Source organism: Phoenix dactylifera, chromosome 5 (assembly GCF_051530095.1).
Source record: "Phoenix dactylifera cultivar Ajwa chromosome 5, Ajwa_hap1_PhDact_Kaust_v1.1, whole genome shotgun sequence".
In the NCBI taxonomy this organism is placed as follows: Eukaryota; Viridiplantae; Streptophyta; class Magnoliopsida; order Arecales; family Arecaceae; genus Phoenix; species Phoenix dactylifera.
In genome coordinates, this window is record NC_143194.1 from 38,328,636 (window position 1) to 38,354,076 (window position 25,441).

Genomic DNA, 25,441 nt, shown 5'->3' on the forward strand with positions numbered 1-25,441 from the left:
CGACAAACAATTAATGTTCCGCAGTACAGAACATCAACAACAGAATCACCACTGAAACATGGCCAAATAATGGTAGACATGCAGCATGGTGGTCATATTTGTGTCATGCCAAGATTTGGTACATGAATCGATGCATGATAATATTGTAACCTCATGAAAACAAAATATTAGCTCTCAGACAAAAATATAATTAAGAGAAGAAGCAACCAGGCAGGAAGCATAAAATCAAATATATATTTTAGATGTTTATTTTTCCCAAAGATGTGCATACATAATTTCTGTGAGACTGAAATGTTGATGGTTGGAATACGTACACATATATAGGATATCATCACATTAAGTCTACAAACAAGATTAAAAGGGGAAAAAAACAAAGAAAATTACACGGCAGCTGGTTTGCTTGTTGCATGTTTGCAGGGGACTCCTTGCCCTTGCCTTGTCATCTCATTCCCAGCAACAAGGAAGTATGCTGTGTGCCTGGGAAAAAAAAGAGGTGTAAAACATCACCAAATGGTAATATGCTGATCCAGCAAATTAATCATCTCAGAAAAGAAATCCAAGTGGACAGGTAAGTGCCTGAAAAAATTCATCATTTTGAGTTTGGAATCTGGGTCAATGCTTGAGGTGGTGTCTAAAGCCTGCTGCATGTGGTGCAACCACCTCTCTGCTGCCTGATGCGTGACTGGAAATGGCCGATGTCTTCCAATCAGTGCAGGATGGCCTGCAACAGGAGCAACACAGTATGTAAGATTTTGGTTAGCAGGATATTTTTGAATAAGTTGTAACACCAACAAACAATTGGTATGCAGGGTTGGTACTGGTGACCTGGGTCCAGATCCCATCTTCACACGTTCATTTGCAGTGTTTCTTCCCATCCTAGTTCTTCTCTTCCTTCACCTTCTTCACCATATCAATATTGTATTTCTTCTCCTTCAATATGAGACTTCTATAATACTATGATCAACTGGATACACTCTCTTTTCTTTTTTTCTTTCAGAAGATAAAGATCCCTATCTCTCTTTCCTCACACTAGATTAATATTTCACTATGTTACACATCCCAAAAATAATCAAAATAATAATAAAAGCTATCAAGGAAACATAGATCCCTACAAAAGGTAGAAGGTGGAGAGGATGGTGGAGGGAGCTTTGTTGAAAATGGTGACTTGAGTCGAACACAACAGATAATTACTGTCAACCTACCGAAGGAACAATATTGAAGATAAAATGGGTGTGGTGACAAAAATCTAAGCCTCTAAGTACAGGGAATTGGCACAAAAGAACTTTCTTTCCGTTAAAAGTTTTCAATCAACAGGACGAAAAAGTTAAAAATTAAGCAGAATAGAGATTTCTGCACCGGGCATCGGCTTAAAATTCCAAATGCTACTAAACAAGAATTTGATATTGCAAACTGCAGTTGTACGCAAACCACAATGCAATCAATTTGAGGAGAGAGAGAAAGAAAAACTGCTATAGTTCACTGTTACCATTTTAACTTTGAGACATCCAACGATAGATCCTGCTCGTGCAGACGGTTGGTGTTTGCTCTTTTACACCCAAGCATATCAATATGATTAATAAAAATAATGGAAAAACGGATAATTTATCCCATATCTATCGTATAAAAAAAAATAAAATTATATCATCAACATGAAAAAAATCGTGCAGCAGTAGGCTACCAAACAAATCCATGAGAACAGACGTAGAAAAAAAAAATATTAAGGGTCTGTTTGCATGATTGAGCTGAAAATTCTATAGAATTCTATAAAATTCTATAGGATTTTCAGCCCAAACAGGCTCTGAAAGGTGAGAAATTTAGAGGGTGGAGGAATAAAAAGATCTCGACTTGTCGCGTTTTGATTTCTGGACAAAAAACAAGTTGAAGAACAAGTCAACCAGCATAGCAGGACTGCAGTCATGTAATGGGACGAGCCTCTAAGGAAACACTAATAACCTCCAATCTACCGACTACCGTAACTCATATCGTAAGAGAAGACAGACTTCTACCTTTCCTCTGGGAGTAGAGAACAGGACCTCCCATCCTCTGCACCAAGAACTCGTACAGGTTCCGAATCGCGTTCTCCTTCTCCGAGTCAGCGAAGATCGACCGGAACCACTCCTCCTCGTCATCGAAAACCCTAGGTCGAATCCAAGATCAAATCAGAGAGAGAAAGGAAACGAAAGGGGACAGAAAGGATCGGAAAGAGAACCTGGTGTAGAAATTGGTGCAGAGGTCGACGAAGGGCTGGATACCGCCGAGGGTTTCGAAGAGGTTGGTCTCGTCGATAGCGAAGGCGTCGCTGGCGGCCACTCCGCTCCACTCGGACGCTTTCCGCTGGAGGGACTCCATTGCAAGGAGACGAGGCAGAGCCCTACTCTTCTTTTCGTTTTCTTTAGCTGCCCGTTGTTGCGATGGCCAATCCTATTTAGGATCGAGCACGAGCCTCGCATTTATAGGACCACGCGCTCGCGTGGTTTTTGCGCGCGCCTGGTATCTACGCTTTCCTTGGGGTCAACCGGGCGCGCGCGCGCGCGGTATCTGCGCATTCCCGTGGGTCAAGCGGTTTGGAATTCTTTCCGGATGAAACAGCGGGCGATTTCTTTTGCTATAACGGATCACCCATATAAATTTAATAAAAATATATCCAAAAAAAAAGTCAAAAAAAAATAATAAATTTATATTGCCCTAAGCAGCTTCCTCTTAACAATTCAGAAAAATTTTTCAAAATAATTTACCATAAATAAAACCATCCAATCTGCAATTCTATTAGCCTGCTAGTTTCATTGGTCTTCCTAAAGACATACTTGACTTAAAATGCGACATCTCTGTCTAGCATATTCCAAATGTCTTAAAATAATGGATGGCAGCCTCCATGCCATCAGTACATTTTTGGATCCAATCAATTATTGTAGTCGAGTCATCTTTGAGCAGAACTATGTTAGCCTGCAGTATGCGCCGGATTTAACACAGACCGGCCCAAATTATCTCCACTATGTTGGCATGCAGTGGGCAAATCTTGGTCCTGATGAGATGCCTACCTTCCAGTGGAAGGCATATGTCGACGTTCTATAAAGTATCCATGGAGTAAAGTGATAAGAAGGTGCGGTGGACATGAATGGTCAGGATGGATTTTTAGAAAAAAAATATATATATATTTCAAAAGCAATTAATGATGCTTTCGCTCTAATGGAAGACTCCGGACGCTTTTTATCGTTTTTTATATATTCAACTCTTTGTGGTAGGATTAATTAAATTAAAGGTCCCGTTTCCACCCCCCCTCTCTTTTCTTTCTATTTAAAATTACAAATGACAAAATAATATAATAAATATATCTCATGTATTAATAATAATTTCGATAGGATGAATCTGGGACACATCCAAGCGGCCATTCCTTCTGCTGTCCAGCAGCTGCAGATTATAAATTCAATATTTAGATGCTAGATGTGAAGGCCTGAGCCCGGTCCATTTGATTGACTCAAGCTCGGCCCAAAAAGGGGGCAAACCATACGTTCGCTCACATACCAACCGAGAGCTCCTAGGGTTTCAACCCTAAGAGGAGTCTTCCTCCACTCTGGCAGTTTCGGCTGGGATGAGGAGTCCTAAGATCGTGAGGACCCTAGGGCTCCTCTATAAGAGAAAGCCCCCATATCCATAGCTCTCCACCTCAAACAATACCTCTTCTTTCCCTCTCCTCCCTCTTTTTTCCATTGAGTCTACAATTGCTCGTCAGAAAATAGGGTCATCGACGCCTCCGGTGCTGAGGTAACACTCCAATCATTTTTCAAAATCTCGATCGCCAGCCGCAAAATCGATCAAAATAAAGATCCCTTGTTTTGCCTCTTTTTTCTTTTTCTCAACCGCCACCGACATTCGTCGCTGAGGGCTTTAACCTCTTTCTTGCATCGGTCCTTAGCTGGAGCCAGACCCCTAGCTGCCAGCGAGTGGGTTGGGATTCATGTACAATTGAACCGAGTATCGCCCTATTCGGCCCACAGAAAATAAAAAAGAGCATTATATATATATATATATATATATGGGGGGGGGGGGGGGAACACTCTAAATAAATATTTTTTTTCTACATAGTTCATCATTTGTGGGTCTCAAGAATACTCTATAAGGCTAGGGTGGTTGGTCCGACAGGCTGCCTGGACACCTGGGCAATTTAGGGTCAGCTCAAATCCATAAAATAGGTAAACAAAACCCATATTGAGAACTATGGGTCTATTTAGAGAGAGAAATAAGAAGAAGAGATAAAAAAAGAAGATACAAATAAGAGAGAGAAAGAGGGATGAGTGCTCTCTCTCTCTTTTTTTTTTTTTCTCTCTTCCTCTTTCTTGGCAAAATTGGAGAATAAAAGGTGGATTGATGGATGTGATCATGGTGGTCCGGTGAGGTGGCAGTAGGCTGCGGTGATGGGTAGCGGAGGACGGCCGTCGACGTTGTGCCCAATAAACCGACAGCAGCTCAACCAAAACCATTCAGTCTCGTACTGGGCAGATGGAGATTGGCTGGTTTTGTGAGCGACCATGACAAGGGATAGCGTTAGAGATTTGGATTCGTCGTTATTAACAGTCAAATTAAGGTACAGCGAGAAGCATGGTCATATATTTACCAAAAAAAAAAAAAGAAGCATGGTCATAAAGCTTCTGCTGAAAATACTTCTTTTTGATCTTTCAGTAGCAGTATTTTCTCAATAGTATTATTAACACTTGTTTTTTCATAAAGCGCATTTTTTGATTAAAAGTCAAAATGCTTCATACTCAGTCTCTCACGCATACCTAAACTAAGATTTTGTTGAACCACTGAAAGAGGCGGTTTGCCACATAACGCACTAGCAGTAATCTTATTAATAACAAGGGTATTCGGCAATATCTTGCCTTCTTACTTTCAGTCATAGCGTGGCTTGATTCTTCACCGACGAAAGATCGGGGAACATAAGGAGACCAAAAGAAATTTTCCTATCTGGCTATCAGGCTGATTTTGTCACCTCAAATTTATAGAACCGATGCACCATCGTCCTCCTTTCTGAGACTGGTATTGTTGGTGCAGAAACGGAGACACCTCATGGTGCAGAATGCCCGCGACACCGCCGCCGCAAATTCATGTATTCCTGCTTCGGGACGTCAGTTGTGATCTGCCCCTTGGCTTAACTGCACGGCCGCTTGGCTCTTGCTTTTACCAGCAGCTTGGCCCATCGAGGCTGAGGTGGTGAACGAGAAACACACCGGAACAGTTAAGAACAAATCCGACATGCTTCTAAGCTTACATGGACTGTCCAGTTCATGAGAGAATGATAGACAATAAAAGATATCAAGCATCAAACTAAAACCTTCGGCCCTGCTCGTTCCAATTGGTTTTTGAGCATCAATGACAAGATTTTATTTAAACGCTGCTAGAATCAGCTCCATTGTAGGCAATACGCTATTTCTTCATCGAAGAAAGGGGGATTCATATGATTGTTAAATAAAAATAAAAAAAAATCCGATCATAAGTATCAAAGAAAAGTCATGCAAAATAGACGTTTCAGCGCCTTCCTGATGCCACTGACTCCGATGCGAACAAGTACCGCACACGGGAAAGAACAGAATCATGTGTTGGGTCATACGGATGATCTTTTGAAGGAATCTCTAAAATTGCAGGAATAGGTTTGTTGTAGCTATCCACGAGAAATCTGACCGTATTTGCAACCTGAAGCAAAGCAAAAACAAGAAAGACAGAAACTTGTCAGTGGCGCCACAGATGTTTTATTTTAGCACTGAAACGCCAGTGACTTCTGGAAAAGGATAACCAGTTCTCAGCTGTTTTATGGTCTGAACAGTTGCTCAACAAGTTGAGATGATATTATGGAAAAATTACGTCAACAAAAATTAGAGATAAGATCTAAACAAAGTTCGGGTCCATGAAAGTCCAGGCCTATGCAGTAAAATAAGTTCAGCCAAATCCAACGGTAGAGTAAATTTGATTTGCAGCGGCAGAGCCAAGATCTTGTTTGAGGGGCACAACATCCATCAAACATTTCACTTATTAAAGTATTAAAATGATAAGACAGACCATTTTAGTAGAAACCTAATAAATGGACCATTATAATTCATAAACTCTCAGTTTATTTTTCACTAAAATAAAAGGCACCAAGAATATAGGATTATTGTCATTATTGGCAGAAAAGTGCAAACCTGATTTGCAAATAACTACTAAATCCCAAAGCTACGTATAAAAGTGGTGTTTGCTTAAATAGGCAAGTTATCAATAAAATAGATAAATAGATGAGAACGATGACAAACAAAAAAGAAGAAAAAAGGGATAATGTTCAAACCGTTAATCCAAAGTTGCAACCAAATTGTAATCGAATGATGCTACGCAAAGTTGTTAAGAAATACATTAATGTGTCATAGTAAATTATTGAAGAAAATTTTAAAAAAGAAAAGAATCATATCCCCTACAAAAGATGGAGAGACGAGTAGATCTCAGGTGTCATTCCTTTTTCTTAAAGATAAAACATATACTTAAAATGTGGGGTAAAAAAGGATGCATGGTTGCTACTCCTCTTTGATATTGTTGCATGTTTAGTTCTTTTCCTATTTTAAACAGTGACAATTGAAGTCCTTCAGTCGTCGACTTTCCATATTTATGATTTACAGGGTAATTTAAAAATTCGAGGGAGCAAATATACAAGAAAGAATGTAGAAGTGGAAACTCTTTAGGCTTGCTCTTCTAAGATTAGCGACGGCAATATCAGAAATCTTCCATAAAATTCTTTTTTATATGAGAAATTGCAAATTTTCAGTGGGGCAACTGCCCGCCTTGAACCCCCCCCCCCCCCCCCCCCCCGCGTCTCTCCTCTGCTAGTGTTGATTCGTATGTACAAATTTTTTGTGCAGTACACAATTTCCTGCTGAGCTAAGGTAAAGTTAAGTTGAGTTGACATTGAGTTGACACAAGCAAAAATTTCACATGCAAGAATTTAAGGCAACTCTAAGTCTGCCAGCCGAAGATGTGTTTAATAATATAGTGGCATGCACAAGTTTGATCATTAACTTCCAAACACTACTCAGTTTCGTGCTTTTACTGCATCATATAGAATGATATATTAAACAAAATGTACTAGGCTAACCAAAAATCATGTCAGGCGAACAAAGTTCAATAGTGACTAGAAGAAAAAGAAAATCATACACCAACTAATAAAGTGCTCAAATATGAAAGCTTACATATTGGCTGATCAGCACTATGGCAATGTCTTCTTTGGTGGTAAACTCTTTAAAAGCATCCTCGATTGTTTTCACAGTCGTTTCTGATAAACAGAAAGAAAGTTGCTATTAATCATTCAAGCAAATGTTATCCTTAGATGAGCATCAGAAAGATTATTTATTCGAGTCTGGGCTTTGGAGTTGTCTCATTAAACCTAAAGATAGAACATTTGATACCTATGAAAGCCAGATTCATATGAAAAAGAAACAAGTACAAAAAGCATATTGTCCACAATATATCTTACATGATTACGAATCATGCAATAATTAGTGCAACAAAACTTTTTTTAAAAAAGAAGGACCATCAGATGTAAATTGTTAGAAAAAAAGGGTGACAAACTGCATCGAGTTAGCATTAGCACATAGACAAATTTTAACATCTGGGATGAATGCAAAGATGTTAAAGGTGGAAGGGAATTATCATAAGAACAACTAGAAATGCAGCCCAAGCTTACTGGTCAACTTGTGCCCTTATGACTTACATGTACGCATGGCTAGACACTTAAATTGCTTGACATTGAGCAACGTACTGTCTCAAGACAGGAATTAAATGAAATTCAACTTGACAGGAAACGAGAGACCATAACCGAAAGCTAGCCGAATACAATAAAAAAGCATATTAGCATACTTGAGTCCACGATGAGGTAGTTTGTCTTTCTTCTCAGATCAACATTGCCAACTCCAGCAAGCAAAAAACCAGTTACAGTGTCCTATAACAACAAGAGAGTCCATTTTTCAGATATACATCTCTAGTCAACAGATCATATCAGCAGCTCAACAACTGAAACAAATATTTCAGCATGCTCTTAGAAAATCTTTTGCATAGAGTAGCAGCAGTCCTTTGCACATTATGCCGCACAGATTATACAACTTCTGATGCATAGAGTAAGACCAGAAATGCTATCTCAGACGAAATATAACAGCTGCATATAGATTCATATCTATGGTGACTGTATCCAGGAGACTTGGTTAAAGTTCATATGCTCAGCTTTGAAGAGCTAGGTCTTATGATATAACTACAGGGAAATGGATGTAATGTGGTCTTGCAGAACAGTTAATGTGATTAAACTCATCCAAGAATGGAATGGATACAGATTGTTGATTTTGAACACAGCACACAAAAACAATATCATAACATATGTAAGCAGACATAAGCATGCATGTCATTTAACATGACTTCCTACAGGACATGATTTACAATGTCTACATCCTTTAAGTATGGTTCCCTACTAAAGTAACTCCCTTGAGCAATGCTCTCAATCATCAATTGTTGGAATTCTCTCAAAATTGCATTTTCCTTGCATATAGCTTGCATAGTGTGAAACATCCTTAGTTTTTCCTCTCCTGCTCCTTATTTACTCATGGATGTTTGCACATACTCTCTCTTGATATTCTAAGCCATAAGTTAGTCTCGCTAAGCCTCTTAAAAATTTTAAGATCATCAGAATCTTATTTAATATCCAATTTTTGGCATTTCACAATTTTAACTTTTTTGTGCATCATATTTGGTTCAGATTCACCATTCAATTCCCCTCTTAACAGGTTATCTTCAAAGGAAGTCTAAATGCACCTTTTTTTTTCTAAAATAAAAAACTAATTTCATCATTTTCATTTGATGTTTTCCTTCTAAGCTACATCATAAGAATGGTTAATGAAATAAATAAAGAAAGTTCACAATCTTTCCGGACAAGATTAATTTCCACATTTCAGAGTCCTAAAAGAATGCTTGTCCTCTCTCTCTCTCTTCTTTTCTTCTTACATTAGTTGTTCGAAGTACATATCTAATAAGCTACAAAGCATGGATATGGATACAGAATATGCTGATATGATAAATCTTAAAAAAGAATCCATAAAGTACATACATGCACATATACATGTGCACAAATACCTATTACCTATTTATGTATATAAAAAAATCCATAAAGTAGAGTAGACTATCAAAATAATACAGTCCATGCGTTATATGGTAGCATTAATTTTTTATAGCCTTATCATTTAGTCATTATTCCATAAATCATAATCCATACCTCATATTTTAAAATTAACACCTTAAACTACAACATTGTCCCTCTTATTATTTTTGGAGGAATCAGAAAAGTATCTAAAATATATCTGGAAGTATCCAGAGGGTTTTCTAATTTTAAAAAATAAGATACTTAGTACAAGTATAAGTCACAGATATGAGAAGTATCCAAAGAATATCAGATATACAGACACGACATGTGATTTGAAGTATTCATGCCTCTTAGCTAATAAAACATCAACTATCTCTAGAATTAAAGAGATAGCCAAACACTTGATAAATAACAGATGATGTGTGGGCGCTTTGGAGCCTATTAAGTCCGATTAACATGATCTCATAACAAAATTTTGCACAGGATTAAAGATTCACGGAGGGGGAAGAAAGAAGAGAATAATAGTTACAAGAATGAAACAAAGACACAACAGGATGCCTAAATTCTTCTTCTGATCGGCGCCACAAAACCCTGTTTCTTTGATCATTAGCTATTTGGAGACATAAAATAGACCGAGTTCATGCTCTTGGCATCAAGAACCATCAACATACCTCGTCAGCAATCATAGCAATAAGGGCCGAGTTATTGCTTCGAATCTGAGCTCGACCGGCCATCGCAATCAATCAAGAAACACCTACCGACAAGGAAAGAAACTAGAGTTAGAACAAGAATCAGAGGCAAGCCCCAATTACTCTTTTCTAGGCCATCCCCCAAGAACCCGCCCCAACTTTTGGATGGCCTCCGTTATCGAAACCCTACAGATTTCCCGATACGAAGAAGGGATCGAAAACTGGCTTGGCTGCCACCATTCGATGGAGGGCATTCCAAGATTCCCACAGATCTAAGAAAGAAACCCTTGGAACCCTGATCGGGATCTCGGAGTGCCGGAGCCAAAGACCGATCCTCAGAACAAGGAGGATTTTGGAGACGAAAAAGAACCTGGTGACGGGATCGAGATCGATCGATCGGGCGGGCGGCGGAGGAGGAGGAGGACCGCAAGAGTGGTGCCGTTGGGGCGAGCGACGCTGTGAGGAGATTTTTTGTTTGTATATTTAGGAGAAAAAGGAAAAACATATTACTTATATATTTTTATGTAAGGCCGGGTCGAGTCGGGCCGAGAAAGTGTATGTTGAGCCCCGACTCGGCCCGATTTCTTACCCGGCCGTGAAGTCCGAAAACTGATCCCGCGGTCGGGCTCGCTTCTCAGGCCTGCGGTCCGGTCTGCAAGATTAGGTTCGGTTCGGACCAAAGTGTTTGCCGGAATGCGGAGTGGCTCTCAAATGTTGCAAAAATTGGATCCCCACTCTCGGGTCTGGCCGTCTGGGAGTCCGATCTCCCACGTGTCCTTTTTTGACCTGGTCTCTGCGGACCGTAATGTACCTCGTGGCACATCCGAGGCTATTTAAAGAGGACACGTGGTGGAACCAGAGAAGAGACACGTGTCACTATCTGAGGGGCGCTAGACTCCTCTTCCATGTTATACTATAGATATTAGTACGAAAATTTGGCGTGGCCCGATCTTTTGCACAAGGGAGTCTCCGTTCTCGAGGTTTTTTTTTTTTTTTTTTTTGTCGTGGCAATGGACACTTCATACTGTTCGAATATAAAGCCAGAAAATAATAAATCTCAAAATATTTCCGACAAATCCTCCTCTCTATCCCACAAAATGCCTTTGAAGTGAGACCACAGAAGAAGCCACCCAGTCGCGACTCTATTGCTCTCCCTAAATATATGCCTAGTCTGAAAGGCCACTTCGTCACTCACCATAATCCAAATATCTCGAAGTAGGAGTCCGTTCTTGAGTTCGCCTCATGAGAGCGATTTGGAACACCTATGTTCATTAGTGATATGTATTTTGGATAACCTCTTCTCCCTCCCATGTGATGTGTAACAACCCATAATGATCTCACTCAAAGAAATTAGTCCAAAAATTTAAATTCTTTCAAATCTTATCATAAGCACACATAGATCGGCTTATGGTTAGCCTTAATAAGTCTGTGCTGCAGTATCTTCCAGTCTACATAAGCCATGAGCTGGATCAGATCTAATATTATCTATAACAACTCAAAATAGCTAGGAAGTATTTTTTGAATTTCTCAATTTTGTATAAATATCCAAAAATTTTCTGACGAATAACCGTTGTAAGACTAAATATAAGCCCACATAGATCCTCACATAATGCACCTTTGAAATATTTCATACGCCATTATCTCATGCAAGTAGGTGTATCCATACCAAAATTGTGTTGCTTAATGGCCAAACTGTTTGCAATTTGGAATTCAAGCCCCGCAATAATTTTGCTCTGAAATGGTTTTGAATGGACCGCGTCCAATTAGTCCACATGGTGCCCACGGATGATTCAGAGTTGACCCGTTACTAAGGTTAATGGGATTCCGATGGACCCCGTTCTCATCCGAGGCAGACCAAACAAAAATTTTGACAACCTTCCTCTCCTAAGTCTCCTTTGATCGCCTCAAACCAGGCGGCCGAGAAGCTAAACAGTACCATTGCTGAACTCTATTTAAACAAGCGCCCATCAAAGCTCTCTTCCATCAATCCTCCAATTTCGTCCACATTTTCTTTTCCATTACTTCCATCTCTCCTTCCAGCCTTTTCTCTTAGCTTCCACGCGTTAAAGATTTACCTTTCCATTAAAGCTGTTCTTGTTTGCATCAAGTAGGAGATGAGTTCTGTGAGAGTTTATGCATTGCTCTTTGTTGCCTTCTTCCTGTCGGGGCTTATGCAGCTTGCCCATGGCCAAACCATGGGACCATCTCAGACGAGTGACAGCAAGGCGATAGACCAAGGGATAGCTTATGCGCTTATGCTTGTGGCTCTACTTGTTTCCTACCTCGTTCATTGATGGCTTTTTCATTCTGGGCTATGAAGAACTTTGGTCTCTTGGATGCTTGTAGCAGTCGGAAAAGATCATATTTGTGAAGTCTCCATGACAAAAGCTGGATTTTTTTTTTTTTTTTTTCGTATCATTCCCAATAATTCTTTGGAGGAACTCTGCTCATATATGTTGTTCGCATTTATCCACTTACTATAACATTTTTTAATAATGATTAAGCAATTTATCATCATCGACGCATCTGCAGGCTTGTAACTGTGTGCATGCCGATGCATGACAGTGTTTTATTTAGTGCAAAAATGGTTCTTGAGGTTCATGCAAGCTTCGGACTTTTTGCCGATTTGTGACTGTTGCTGGAAATTGGACCCGGGGGCAGTCTTAGTCGAGGAGAGGGAGCGGCGATGAGTTCTCACGGTGGGGCGGCGGTCCGTCGGCGAGCGGCGTCCTCCGTCTGGAGCAGTCGGAGAGAAGGGGCGGCAGGTCCTCCTGGCGAAGCGGCAGGTCCTCCTGGCGAAGCGGCGATCCGTCAGTTGGCGGCGTCCTCCGTCCGGGTGCCTGCACACGAACCGGTGGCCGGGTTTTCCGGCGCCGGCCCTCCGACGCTCAAGTCAGGGAGGGGGCAAATAGTGTAGAAAGGGAGATAAATAATGTCTGTAGAGTGTATCAATCTTCCAACCCCCTCCTGAGAGGCCAAGGCTCCCTTTTATAGGCGGGGGTCGGTTTACCTGCGATGTAACAGGGCGAGGCCGTAGTACGGCTCGGCATGTTGTTCAGGTCGGCGCATGGTCAGGCGAATCATTGCTCTGATATCGGCGGTGAGGGCGTCGTATAACCAGAACTAGCACGCTGTCAGACAAATTATTGCATTGGTGTCGGAGGTATGGCCGAGATCGGAGACTTATCATAGTTGACTAGACTCTGCTGGGCTGATTTGCTGTGGAGAGCTGAGAGTCCGTAGATGACAGGAGCCATGCGCATTTATGGTGGAGTAAGCCGGAGATCCGCATTTATTATGGAGTAAGCCGGAGATCCGCATTTATTGTGGAGTAAGCCGGAGATCCGCATTTATTGTGGAGTAAGCCGGAGATCCGCATTTATTGTGGAGTAAGCCGGAGATCCGCATTTATTATGGAGTAAGCCGGAGGGTTACAGCGACCATGCGCAATAAATGTCAGGGTATGGTCCTCGGCCGGACCTCTGAGGCGCACGGCCGTAGTAGGTGGCTGACAAGAGTAGACCTCGAACATCGGGGTTTTTCTTAGGTCGGAGGTCTCGAGGTCGGGCGTTCCGAAGTCGGACGCCTACTTCGGCCGTCTGGGGTCGGAAGTTGTACGGCTTCTTAGGGGTATTTATGTCATTTTGGGAAAAAATCTTATTCCCCCCAACACTACCCCCCGACTTCCGAGTTCGAGCGACTTGTGGGCTCGGACGAGGGAAGTAAAGTCTGTCACTGAGGTTGGGGGGCGAGTCTCGTCCGCCCCCTTGCGCTTCTCGGAGCTTTCATGGTGAAACCTGCGCCCTTTGGCGTCTCGAGGCTGCTTTATTCAGTGAGCTTATGATGAAGCTCGTATCATTACGCTTCTTGAAGCGGAGGTGGCGTCTCTTGAATCGCCAGGATCGCCTTACGGCGGATTAATGATGGGGGTCCTCGGGCTCGTCGAGGCGGTGCCTCAATCCCGTAATCGAGGCTTCTCGCTCATTAATGAGTGTGCCGTTACGGGGTTTAAAACGGACACGCGGCGTGACCCAAGGTCGGACGCTTCCGATTTCGTGTTACTGGATCACAATTCCGGAGAGGTGGAGGCCACATCGAGGCTCCACGTGTCCCAGATCTTATTAAATGAGGGGAGCGGGGCGGCGTCCGTTCGTTCCTCAAGACGATTTGATTTTGCAGACCCATGATGAGGCCCCGAGATCCGACGGGACAACGCTTCAATTTCGTACCCGATTTATTAATCCGGAGTGAATACGGTGCCTCGGCTTACGAGGTCGACGCGTGGCGCAACCCGATCGGGGGATGGGAACCGACCCCATCGATCTGGGCCGTCAGGGGGGTCTATATAAACCCCTCGAGGTTGCCCTAAAGGTCTTATTTGGCTGCTTCTTATTTTCGTTGCCTTTCTCCCTTGCTTCCTTTCTTAACCGAACCTTGCCGTCGGTGCCCGGAGCGATTCCGGCGATGTCCAGTAGGTTTTCACCCTGTTTTCACTAGGGTTTCCTCTTTTCTTCTCCTCCCCAGCTTCCATTTTCCGCTTTTTTTAACTTTTATTTCGCTCTTCTGTGGGAATGGGTTTGGGTCCTGAGGAAGTGGGATCGAGCCTGTCGGGGGAGGAGTTGGAGCTGATCCGCTCCCGATTCTTCTTCCAGCCCGGGTTTCATCTTGAAACTGCGGGGCCGGAGGACAGGGTGATGCAGCCGCCCCCAGGTCGGATCGCGGTCTACCGCGAGACACTTTGGGCTGGCCTGCGTTTTCCCGCCCACGAGTTCGTGAGCCAGCTGTTGGCCGAGTACCAGCTCGTCCCGGCGCAGTTGGCTCCGAACTCGTGGAGGACCATAATCGGGTTCTTGTCCCTGTGCCTCGGGCACGGGATCCCAATCTCGGTAGGCCTCTTCCGCCGGTGTTTTCTGTTAAAGAAGAACCCGGCGGATGCAGGGTGGCTATACTTCGCCTTTCGGGGCGGTATGTCACTCTTCCAGGGTGCCCCTTCCTCGATTCATGAGTGGAAGGGAAAGTTTTTCTTCCTGGCGTCCGAGGCGCCTTGGGGGTTCGACCCGAGGTGGGGGAACCCTCGGTTGAAGACCCTCAATAAGCTCTCCGAGCCCTCGAGGAGGGAGCTGAGGACCCTGGACTCCGTGCGAGCCCTCGGGAGGGGCAACGACCTGATCGAGCTCCTGCGGGAGGACGCCCTGGCGAGCGTAGGTCTGAGCTCGGCGCGCCCCGAGGGTAAGGGTGGTTACATTATTTTATTTTTTCTTCGTTCTTTGCTTTTACTGTCACTGGTCTGATACTTAACGAAATTTTGATTTCAGATATTCCCCGCCTGCCGACCAGCAACACATCACTTTTCTCTCGCCTGAGGAGGCGAGAGGCCGAGGTCGGGGGAGCTAGGCCCCAGCCACGGAAGAGGGCGAGGTCGGGCGGCGCCTCCAGTTCAGCCGGCACGAGTGGCCCCGAGGCGGGGGCCCCTGCAGCCGACCCGAGGCGGGAGCGGGTCGTTAGTGATGCGGGCCCGTCGGCCCCTCCTTGCCCTGCCCCCCTTGCCCAGCGGGGGGAGTCGTCCATGGCCCCGCAGCAGCCAGAACCCGGGCTTGCTCGAGGCCCCGAAGCGAGCGGCTCCGGGACCTCGGGCCCGGTCGTGCCGAGCTCTTCCCGGGCTTTCCGAGAAGAGTCGGTTGAGCCGGACTCCCCTATTCCCGAGGGGAGCTCGGCCTTTCAGGATGCCGAGGTCGCGCGCTCCATGTTGCGGCGTGCGGTACTTCCAGCGGACCGGGCCGTGTTCCGGAATGTTTCGCTGGAGGAGGTCGTTGGCAGCGCTTACTGCAACACTGCCCGGGTAAGCTTCCTTCTTAATTTCCTTGAGTTACTAGCGTACTTGTGTGCTTTTCAACTCACAATACCCTCGTCTCTTCCTTTTCAGCATATTCTCGAGCTCGACACCTTGGCGTTCATCGCCCACGGGTGTCGGGAAGAAGTCCGACAGCTCGGCCGACAGCTAGAGCCGGCCAAGAAAAGAGTCGCCGAGCTGGAGGCGGTGTTGGCCGCGGCCGAGGCTCGGTGGGCGGCCACCGAGGCTGAGCGCCTCGCTATGGCGGAGGGGCTCGGGGAGGAGAAGGCCGCCCATGCCCTAACCAGGTCGGCCTTGCGCGGCACGGAGGCGCGCTTAGGGGAGGTCCAGGCCGAGGTCGCGGCCCTCAGGCATGAGGACGGGGTCTCCCGCCTCCGAATCGAGCAACTTGAGGCCCGGGAGAGGAGGGCACTCGAGCGAGCCGAACATGCCGTGGAGCTCTTCAAGGAGTCGCAAGAGTTCCGCGACATGTTGGAGGAGGAGATAGTGGACGGGTTCCTCCGAGGTTTCGAGAACTTCCGGGCTCAGATGCGCCGGTACTGCCCTCAGTACGACCTCTCGACGGTCCGTCCGAGGGAGGACCTGGGCCTGGGGTCCGACGTGGAAGCCCTCCCCACCATTTTGACATCCGAGGCGGGGATATACGAAGAAGACCCCGCCGAGCCTTCGACGGGGGCGGCCGAGGCGATTGGCACCATAGAGGCGGCTCCAGCGGCCGAGACGGACGCTGTCCCGGAGGCGGTACCCGAGGCCCCTGCCCCCGACCCCGAGCCTGTGCCGGCTGAAAACCTCGAGATCATCAACGTGCCGGACGACCCCCCGGACGTTGCTCCCGCCGCTTAGGACTTAGCGTATTTTTCCTTTCTTTTTCATTGTATCCGAGGTCGGCTCTTAAATGGTCGACCTCCAATTTTGTAATCGGCCTTCGGCCTTCTGTTAATGAAAAACACTTTCATCATTATGTGTTTGTCTTTCTTTTTTGTTGCGAACGAGGCTAGAGCCTTAGCTAACTGCCTCGACGACCTCTAACTTCACATCTTAGTTTTTGGATTGCTTAACGAAGTTGTCCCCTTTCCCCGGGCTATATCTTAGCCTTCTCGGGTTCCAGTCATTCCAACCAAAAGGAGCTCCGAGTCTTAGGTTTTTTAGAAAATTCCTCTAAGTCCCATAGCTCGGATCTAAGAATCGTGGAAGTCATCACGTTTAGCCTTTAGGGAAATCCCAAGGCCTCTAGGTCGGGCCTCAGCCCTTCAAGTAAGACCGGACTAGGTCTATGCCTGCTGCTATTCGGAGATTTTAGTCGGGTTTCCGAACTTAACTCCGAACCCCTCGTAGGGAGCGCGGGCTAATAAGTAAGTCATCGTCGAAGGCTTTCGTAGTTATCGTTCTCGGACTCTGCCGAGAACTCGGTGAGCAAGGCTGGGATTTCCAAAAATTGCCTTGGTATCCATGTTTGGCTGACACACTCGTGGTCGGGACCACTTTCTCAGCTAGATGTCGGAGTTTACGTAGAACAGCCGAGTTGGGCCCTAATTTATGAAGCCTTCGTACAGATTGCGGAGACTTGACGAACGGAGCCTGCATAATGTAATTAGGGGGTCGATCTTAAGCCGACCCATTGGAGAGGCCCGACTTTGGGGCGAGATAAGACTCCAACGTTGGGATTCTGCTCAGCAATATGTAGATAAAATTTAACAAGGAGGGCGTCTAGCTGGATGTACCTCTTGCATTCTCCGAGTCACGCTTCGCGTGGTGGAGTAGGTTGCCTCCTTTCCTCGTTGACCTCCGGAGTCATTTTGACTTAAAGGGGGGCTCGGGTTTCTCACGGACCCAACAGCGCCCATCGAGGTTGAGAGGATTTGGCGAGGCTTTATTGAATTGTAGCTCTCTGCGAGGTCGAGGGAGTTTCAGACCCATGGTAGGACCTCGGGCGCCTCAACCTTGGTCGAGGGATCTTGCGTCGGGTCGGCGAGTCCGTGGACGCTTTGTTGACCTGTGGTGCCTCCCGTGATCGAGGGAGTTTGGGACTCTACGGTCGACCCTCGGGGCATCCCGACCTTAGTCGAGGGATCGTTCGTCAGGTTGGCGGGTCTGGGCACGCTCTACCGACCTGCGACGCTTCCCGAGGTCGAGGGAGTCTGGTTCTCTACGGTCGACCCTCGGGGCATCCTGACCTTAGTCGGGGAATAGCTCGCTTCGGGGATCGGGGATCGTCGACCACTCCCGGGGGTCCACTTCGTGGCGCCCCGGGTGGAGCCACCCTTTCCACCCCTTACGGCTTCTTCCCGAGGTCGAGGGAGTCTGGTTCTCTACGGTCGACCCTCGGGGCATCCCGACCTTAGTCGAGGGATCGTTCGTCAAGTCGGCGGGTCTGGGCACGCTCTACCGACTTGCGACGCTTCCCGAGGTCGAGGGAGTCTGGTTCTCTACGGTCGACCCTCGGGGCATCCCGACCTTAGTCGAGGGATCGCTCGCTTCGGGGATCGGGGATCGTCGACCGCTCCCGGGGGTCCACTTCGTGGCGCCCCGGGTGGAGCCACCCTTTCCACCCCTCACGGCGCCTTCCCGAGGTCGAGGGAGTCTGGTTCTCTACGGTCGACCCTCGGGGCATCCCGACCTTAGTCGAGGTGGTCAGAGAGGACCGTGCTCATATCTTGACGTCTTGAGTATCCCTATAGCCGCGGCATCCCGACGAACCGGGGCATTCTGACCTTAATCGAGGGAATTTCGCGCCAAGTCGATATTTCGTCGTCCTGCGATTCTTCCCGAGGTCGTCCTGCGATTCTTCCCTAGCAGAAAGGATTCGCGCGGAAAACTTTCGGAGGAGCCCTTCCTCTAGTGCCATATGTTAGAGCAGAAAATAAGATTGCGTCCTAGCGCAAGGTATTGTCCGTTTTGGGAAAGTACGCACGTGCTTTACATCGTGTGCCGCTCGTGCACGGCAATTTTCTCCTCATGGCTTTGTCTTTTAAAAGACGCCTTACAGATAGAGAGTGCTGGAGTAGCTCAGCCGGAGCAAGATATTGTCCGCTTTGGAAAAATACGCATGTGCTTTACATCGTGCGCAGCTCGTACACGGCAATTTCTCCCTCACGGCTTTGTCCCGCAAGGGATGCCTTGACTAGGAAGGAGAGTGCTGGAGCAGCTCAGCCTGGCTAGAGCAAGGTATTGTCTGCTTTGGACGAGTACGCACGTGCTTTACATCATGCGCAGCTCGTGCACGGCGATTTTTCCCTCACGACTTTATTCCACAAGGGGCGTCTTGCGAGGAAAGGGGTGACCCCTCCTTATAAGGCATAATCATTTTCGCTGCTCAATCGATGTGGGACTAAAGTCCCGAGCTCTCCTCCGCCCCCAATGCTAGCCCCCCTAGCAAGAAGGATTCGTACGGAGAAGTTTCGAGGGAGGAGAGCTCAGAACTTTAGTCCCACATCAGTTGAGGAGCGGAAAGGATTATGCCTTATAAGGAGGGGTCACCCCTTCCCTCGCAAGGCGCCCCTTGTAGGACAAAGCCGTGGGAGAGAAATTGCTGTGCACGAGTTGCACACGATGTAAAGCACATATGTACTCCCCCAAAGCGGACAATACCTTGCTCTAGCCAGGCTGAGCTGCTCCAGCACTCTCCTTCCTAGTCAAGGTGCCCCTTGTGGGACAAAGCCGTGAGAAAAAAAATTACCGTGTACGAGCTGCGCACGATGTAAACCACGTACATACTTTTCCAAAATGGACAATACCTTGCGTTGGGACGCAGCTCCATTTTCTGCTCTAACAGATGGCGCAAGAGGAAGGGCTCCCCAGAAACTCCTCCGCACGAATCCTTCCTGCTAGGGGAGCTAGTATTGAGAGGCAGAAGAGAGCTCGGGATTTAGTCCCACATCGGTTGAGTAGCGGAAAGGATTGTGCCTTATAATGAGGGATAAAATCAAGAGCTGATATAATCTAGTGGATGGGATAAAGAAAGAGAGGTAATGAAATAAGGATAAAGTACTACGTATATAAAAGTATGGCCCTAAAATCAAATATTCAATTAAGATAAGCTAAAGCCCAGCTCAAAATTCCAACCTATAGTCGATGTGGTTTAGTTTAACTTGAAATTTTAGAAAGAGAGAGTCTTTGTTTGAACAAGCTGACCAAGGAAGGGAAGAGTTTTATGGTTTCAAATAGTTGATCTGGGAGGGAGTTGGACTAGGAGGCGACATTTGAAGCAATTTTTTTTTCTTAGACATAAAAAGCAGTCTTAAAAGTAAATAAAAATTTTAGTCATCCTTAAGTTTTGGTTATTTTCACGAAGTTATCCAAATTACTCATTTATTCATTAACCTATTAATTTTTATTTGTTAATTGATTAAACTCTTTATTATTTTGTAACTATTTCAAATTTGAGTTATGCGGCCTTCTCTCTTAAAATTTCTATATCTCTTTTGGTGTACCTCTTCTAATTAAAAAAATCAGTTGCGCCGTCCTCCAATCAAAATGTTCCTGATTCAAAGGGGACTAGGAAAAACTAACACCTCGTGTCCCGATCTATCTTCCCCCTCCTCCCCACCTTCCCTTTCCTCAACCCCTTGTTACTACCACCTCTTATTCTTGTACTTCTTTGCATATAAAGGCTCACTTTTGGTCCTCTTGGGATCTCCAATTGCTAAATTGATCCTCCTAAATGTCAAAAAAAAAAGGAGAAAAAATTTTTACCCCACCATTTATGAGTGATTAATTCTGTCGCAATCCAGAATCTTATACCAAAAAATTAATCAAAAAATAATTTTTAAAATACCCAAGATCTTCCTAACGAATAACCTATGTAGAACTAATCACAAACATCACGATCGGCTTGTGGTCAGTCTCAATGAACCCATGTTGCAGTATTCCCTAGTCCACATAGACCATAGACCGGATTCACTATAATACTATTTGTCACAACTCAGGACCTCATCCAAAAAAGCTAGTGAGAATGTACTTCTTATATTTCTTAGTCCTATATAAGTATTTAAGATCTCTCCGACGAATAACCAATGCGAGACTAAACACACGTTCACATAGGTCCTCACATACTCTCTCGTTTAAGCTATGACATCCTTGTCGTACCAAGGATTTAAATCCATTCAAATTTAATCATAAGCATCATGATCGATTCATGGTCAGTCTCAATAAGCGTGTGCTGCAATTAATGTCTCCTAGTCCATATAAGCTATGGGCCGGATCCGCTCCAGTACTATTTGTCACAATCTAATACCTCATCCAAAAAAGCTAGTTAGAAGATATTTTTTTATAAATAATCGATATAATACTAAATATGTATACGCACGGACCTTGGCAATTTCTTCCTAAGATAACGTATGGGTTGAAGGATTCTCGTTGTGCATGGTCCCTGCAATGTACCAGGCACTTTAATTCAATTGTAACGCAACCAAAAATAAACGGAATGCACGAGATGAAGTGAGAGGCTGATAATTTGGTGCAAATATCGAGGTCAGCAGTCAGCACGTCGAGTGTTTGGTCTTCGGCCGGCTTAGTTGTTTTTTCTTTCCTTTTTAGGAGGGTTGGAACGGTCGGTTGTCTGAGCTCGCTCCCTTGACGGAGCCAACTGCTCCTATTTGTCGACGCGCGGCATGCAATTGTCAGAACGCCCAACCCTTCGCTCATAATTGGCGTCTCCAATGACGGCGTGGTCAATTCAAGAGAATAACACTCCTCTCGAAAGGACCAACGAAGCTTCCTCCTCTGATAATAATTGGTAGGAAAAATTTCGACGCTTCAGAGGCTGATGATGATAACATTCAAAGCACTGGATCCAATGGCTGCAACCAACAAATCGTTATAGGCCTAAAGCTTGTTCTCCCTTTGCTAGTCCACAGTCTTTTTTCCTTGGTAATCTTATATTTCAAACTTGGTGGCCTAAAGAACTCTTACTGCTGACCAACCTCTCTCTATATATAGGCACATGAAGGCCTGCTCTCTTACCAAACAGCTCTTCTTTTCTCTCAGCTCTCTTAGCAAAGGCTTCTGACATCTCTTCTACCTCGCTAACTTGTCCTTCCACTCATTTCATCCAGTTGTATTTTCTGGTTGTTCAGAAGATGGTTGCCGTGAAAGTGTATGCTCTGCTCTTCGTCGCCTTCTTCTTGTCTGGGCTTATGGAGCTCGCCCGTGGCCAAGCCATGGCACCCTCTCCAACAAGCGACGGCAAGGCGATGGATCAAGGGATAGCTTATGCCCTGATGATTGTAGCTCTGCTTGTTACTTATCTTATTCATTGATTTTTCTCTCACACCGGAGAGCAGTACAAATCCCATTAATGGGAACAACTGCATTGTATTCTCGGGAATTCATCATTTGTATAATTCTTTTTTTATATCAGATTCAATAAAAGAAATTCATCATTCTTTGTATTTTTATTTCATCATTGTTATAAAAAGTCTTTGTTTCTTATATTGAACTGTTCATTCAAGTGAACCTACGGCTAGATGATTGGTTTGTGTCAGAAAGATCTTGATGTTGGAATGAGGCTTGTTGTTCTCCGGTTGGTTCAAAGTTCAGCTCCTTCTGTAGCCCAAAGTAGGCCAGGGATCCCATCCGACTTGCCCGAGAGGGAGCGGCTTCTCGGTCTTGCACACGACTTGCGCAGCTGCCTCCGGGTGGGCGTCCGTGGGAAAGACCACGATGCTCTTCTGCGCAGACCGAACCGGGTCGAGGCCAAAGGGAAAAAAAGATTGAAGCTTTTGGCGTATTGATGGCTTCCATCTGCCTGTGGCTAGTTGGCAGCCTGCAGCTGTCTGTCTTCTATTATTTCTCTATGCCAAGGGTGCTTTTGTGTTTGTGTGGAGGATAATGGGAGCAGTCGAAGCACAGGTACCATAAGTACTGCTGAAGTGCAAAAATTTCATGATGATACCATGAATGCACCTTCTAACAAGAAGATTTTCATGGGGCTTGCATTATTGACCAACGGAATTCATAATTCTTAACAAGAAAAGGTTGGCCTACCAATTTTGTCTGCCCATGATGCAGAGCTTCTGAAAACACCACTAATCACCTTTCTATATATCCATTACTTCTCTATCAGAACTCACACGGACGTATATTTAATTTTATATTGACTATATATAAGGTAGATCTTGGATACTTGTATAGCACCAAAAAATCTAAATAATATCTTTCGACTTGTTTTTTTAGCTAAGATTTTGAATTTTAATATGACATCAGAGTGGACTCGGCTTATGGTGTATATGGACTAGAAAATACTGTAGCATGTGTCTAGATTGGATTTATAGTATATATGATTGAATTTGAATAAATTTGGATATGGTTGTTGCATTGGGTGATATGAATGGTCTCGAGATCTTAGCGAGCAATGAATGCCGGGTCTCATCCATTTAAAACCTTTCATAAGTGTTTTGATTGTGAATATATGATTCACACATGGCATGCACACAACTCGAATCATCAGCTTCTATGGTCATGGACGACCGCATGATCCTCTGAACTTAGTTGATGTCTGCACGACTGAGCTCTGAATTCCATTTCACTATCTTCTAAAGATATTTGGTTAGCTATCAACAATTGCATTGCTTGGAGAGGCTGGCCAACTTTCCTACAGAGGTTGTGGACAACCTAGAGATGCAAGAGGGTCAACTCCTCTTTTTATAGAGCATAAGATCAATTGATACTTACATTTTATTGGCAAAATTGGTTAGAAAGAAACTCTAGGATGTTCCTGCAAAAGAAATCCCCAACAACTCATTGTGTTCCAAGAGAGGTATGAAAAAGAAACTCTAGGATGTTCCTGAGAAAAATTTTTGTAATTTATTCTATTTATTATGTCATTAATTCTATAGACAGAACTTGCTGCTCCGACGAACAATGATATACTAAAGGAGCCAATAAACTCTGAAATATGATAATATGGATGAAATTATGGAAAGTATGCGCAGAAACCAATTCAGCCTGGCTTTGAAGCAAAAGTGTTTTGGCATCAAAGCTGCGACTCTATTTTTCAAAAACAGTTGTTTATCTTACAAAATATTGATCACCTGGCCAATGGTGAATGTAAAATAATGATATTTTTCAAAAACAGTTGTTTATCTTACTGTCATTCTTCAACCATATCTTATAGATCCGCAGAGAATATTACCAAGTCTTCCATATTGAACGTTGAGATGCTCTCAGTCTACTGTTATAAAACCCCCAAAAAAATCTCGGAGAAATGGTTACATTAATATCACCCAGTCAATTACAGTACTTGTCTCGCCCCTTCTTAGCAGCCTCGAGGATTCTTCGTGGCAGCAATGCGGCCATCACTCGTACGCTCCCGAACATTATTAATGCATGAGTCAAACTTGACGTCGCATTTTAAAATATTAAATATCTGCAGGAATACCACTAAAATCCAAACTAATGCCGGTAGGTGGCGTCAACTTATAATAAATCCGCATGGAATGCGTGGTATAACTTAAGCTAATGGGAAAATGTTGGAAGAGTAGATCCACTAATTAGAAAATATTTCTCTCGTGTTTCTAATTGTATTTAGTCTCCATCGACGACGTTTCTTGCTGTCAAAGATTATGAACTTCACCGCAACATGGAATTTTTGGTATTATTTGACTGGTTTGTTCTTTGCTTGTTTGGTAAGCGCCAAGAGTTAGAATCCAAACGTCTCTCTCTTTTTGAAACAAAAGGAGGACCCTGACGACTTCTGAATTCTATTAGCACACTGTTCTCTGCGGAAGGGTTGAAGCTTCGCCCGTTTCCACTATAAATTCTCGGCCATCGCGAACACCTCGCAATTCCACCTTGTCTTCTTTCTTTCCTTCCCACGTCCATTAGAGGAGCCTTCTTTGCTTGCTCCTCGCTGCCTCAAAAAAACGAGATAGAAAAAGGCCTGCTTCAACTTCTGCTGCTTCTTGGATGAGGTCGATTAGAGTATTTGCTCTGCTGCTGGTGACGTACTTGCTATCAGTGCTTATGCAGCGAGCCCATGGACAAACAATGGCACCCTTGCCAAACCAGTGACAGCAAGGCGATCGATCAAGGGATAGCTTACGTACTGATGCTTGTAGCCCTTATTGTTACATTTCTGGTTCATTAACGTGTTTTTCCTTTTGTTATTTATTTTCTAGCTGGGTCCTCTTGATTGAAGAGGAGCAGCTCCTTTGAACCCTTTTTTTTTGCTCTCTGTTTCTCTCTTCCCATTTCCTGAGCAGTTCCAAGAGATATCGGGAGGCGAAAATGTTGTATTAAGCTTTCTTTATGTTCACTGTAATAAATGATGACTCCCTCCTCGTTTTTGAGCAGCTCTTTCCGTAGCGTCATTGCAGAAGGAAACTGCGTCTCTTTCTTCGTAGCATTGCATGTTTGCTTTCTTTCTTGGAAAAATATATGGAATGAGCTATGGATGGACTACTTGCTACCCTGTACGAAAGAGAGAGATATGATTACCGTTGGCTCAGGCTGCTCAACTAGCCAACCTACAATATTTGCCACCCGCTCCGCCTTCTGGCGCTGCGCACGCACCCGTGCGGAGGCACGGCCTCGAAGGCCCAAATATCAATTGGTTCAACATTAACACCACCCCAATCGATGGTCCACACTGTATGCTACACCAAAGACAGAGCCACTGACCTGTTAAGTATCCGTCATTATGCTAACAAACTAAAATGTCGACTTTGGTTCCTTTTTGGGGCACACCTACTACCATGGATCACTTCAAGATTAGGGTTTTGCAGTGTTGGCATCCTAATTGATCCAAGTTTCAATTGTTTTGGT

General features: G+C 44.7%; 2 protein-coding genes across 2 annotated transcripts; both read right to left on the bottom strand.

Annotated features, from left to right (window-relative positions):
* Positions 1-220: 220 nt before the first annotated feature.
* On the bottom strand, positions 221-2,444 carry LOC103709745 (group 2 truncated hemoglobin 3-2-like). The gene is made up of 4 exons (XM_088722766.2): positions 2,210-2,444; positions 2,007-2,137; positions 577-721; positions 221-477 (listed from the first exon to the last, which is right to left on the bottom strand). Exons 1-4 carry the CDS (start codon positions 2,347-2,349, stop codon positions 381-383), a joined length of 513 nt encoding a protein of 170 aa, XP_088578892.2. The 5' UTR covers positions 2,350-2,444; the 3' UTR covers positions 221-380.
* Positions 2,445-5,308: 2,864 nt separating this feature from the next.
* LOC103709746 (V-type proton ATPase subunit F-like) lies at positions 5,309-10,331 on the bottom strand. The gene is made up of 5 exons (XM_088722768.2): positions 10,199-10,331; positions 9,811-9,893; positions 7,873-7,954; positions 7,206-7,288; positions 5,309-5,688 (listed from the first exon to the last, which is right to left on the bottom strand). The coding sequence occupies exons 2-5, from the start codon at positions 9,871-9,873 to the stop codon at positions 5,524-5,526; spliced, it is 393 nt and encodes a 130-aa protein (XP_088578894.2). The 5' UTR covers positions 9,874-9,893; positions 10,199-10,331; the 3' UTR covers positions 5,309-5,523.
* Positions 10,332-25,441: the final 15,110 nt, after the last annotated feature.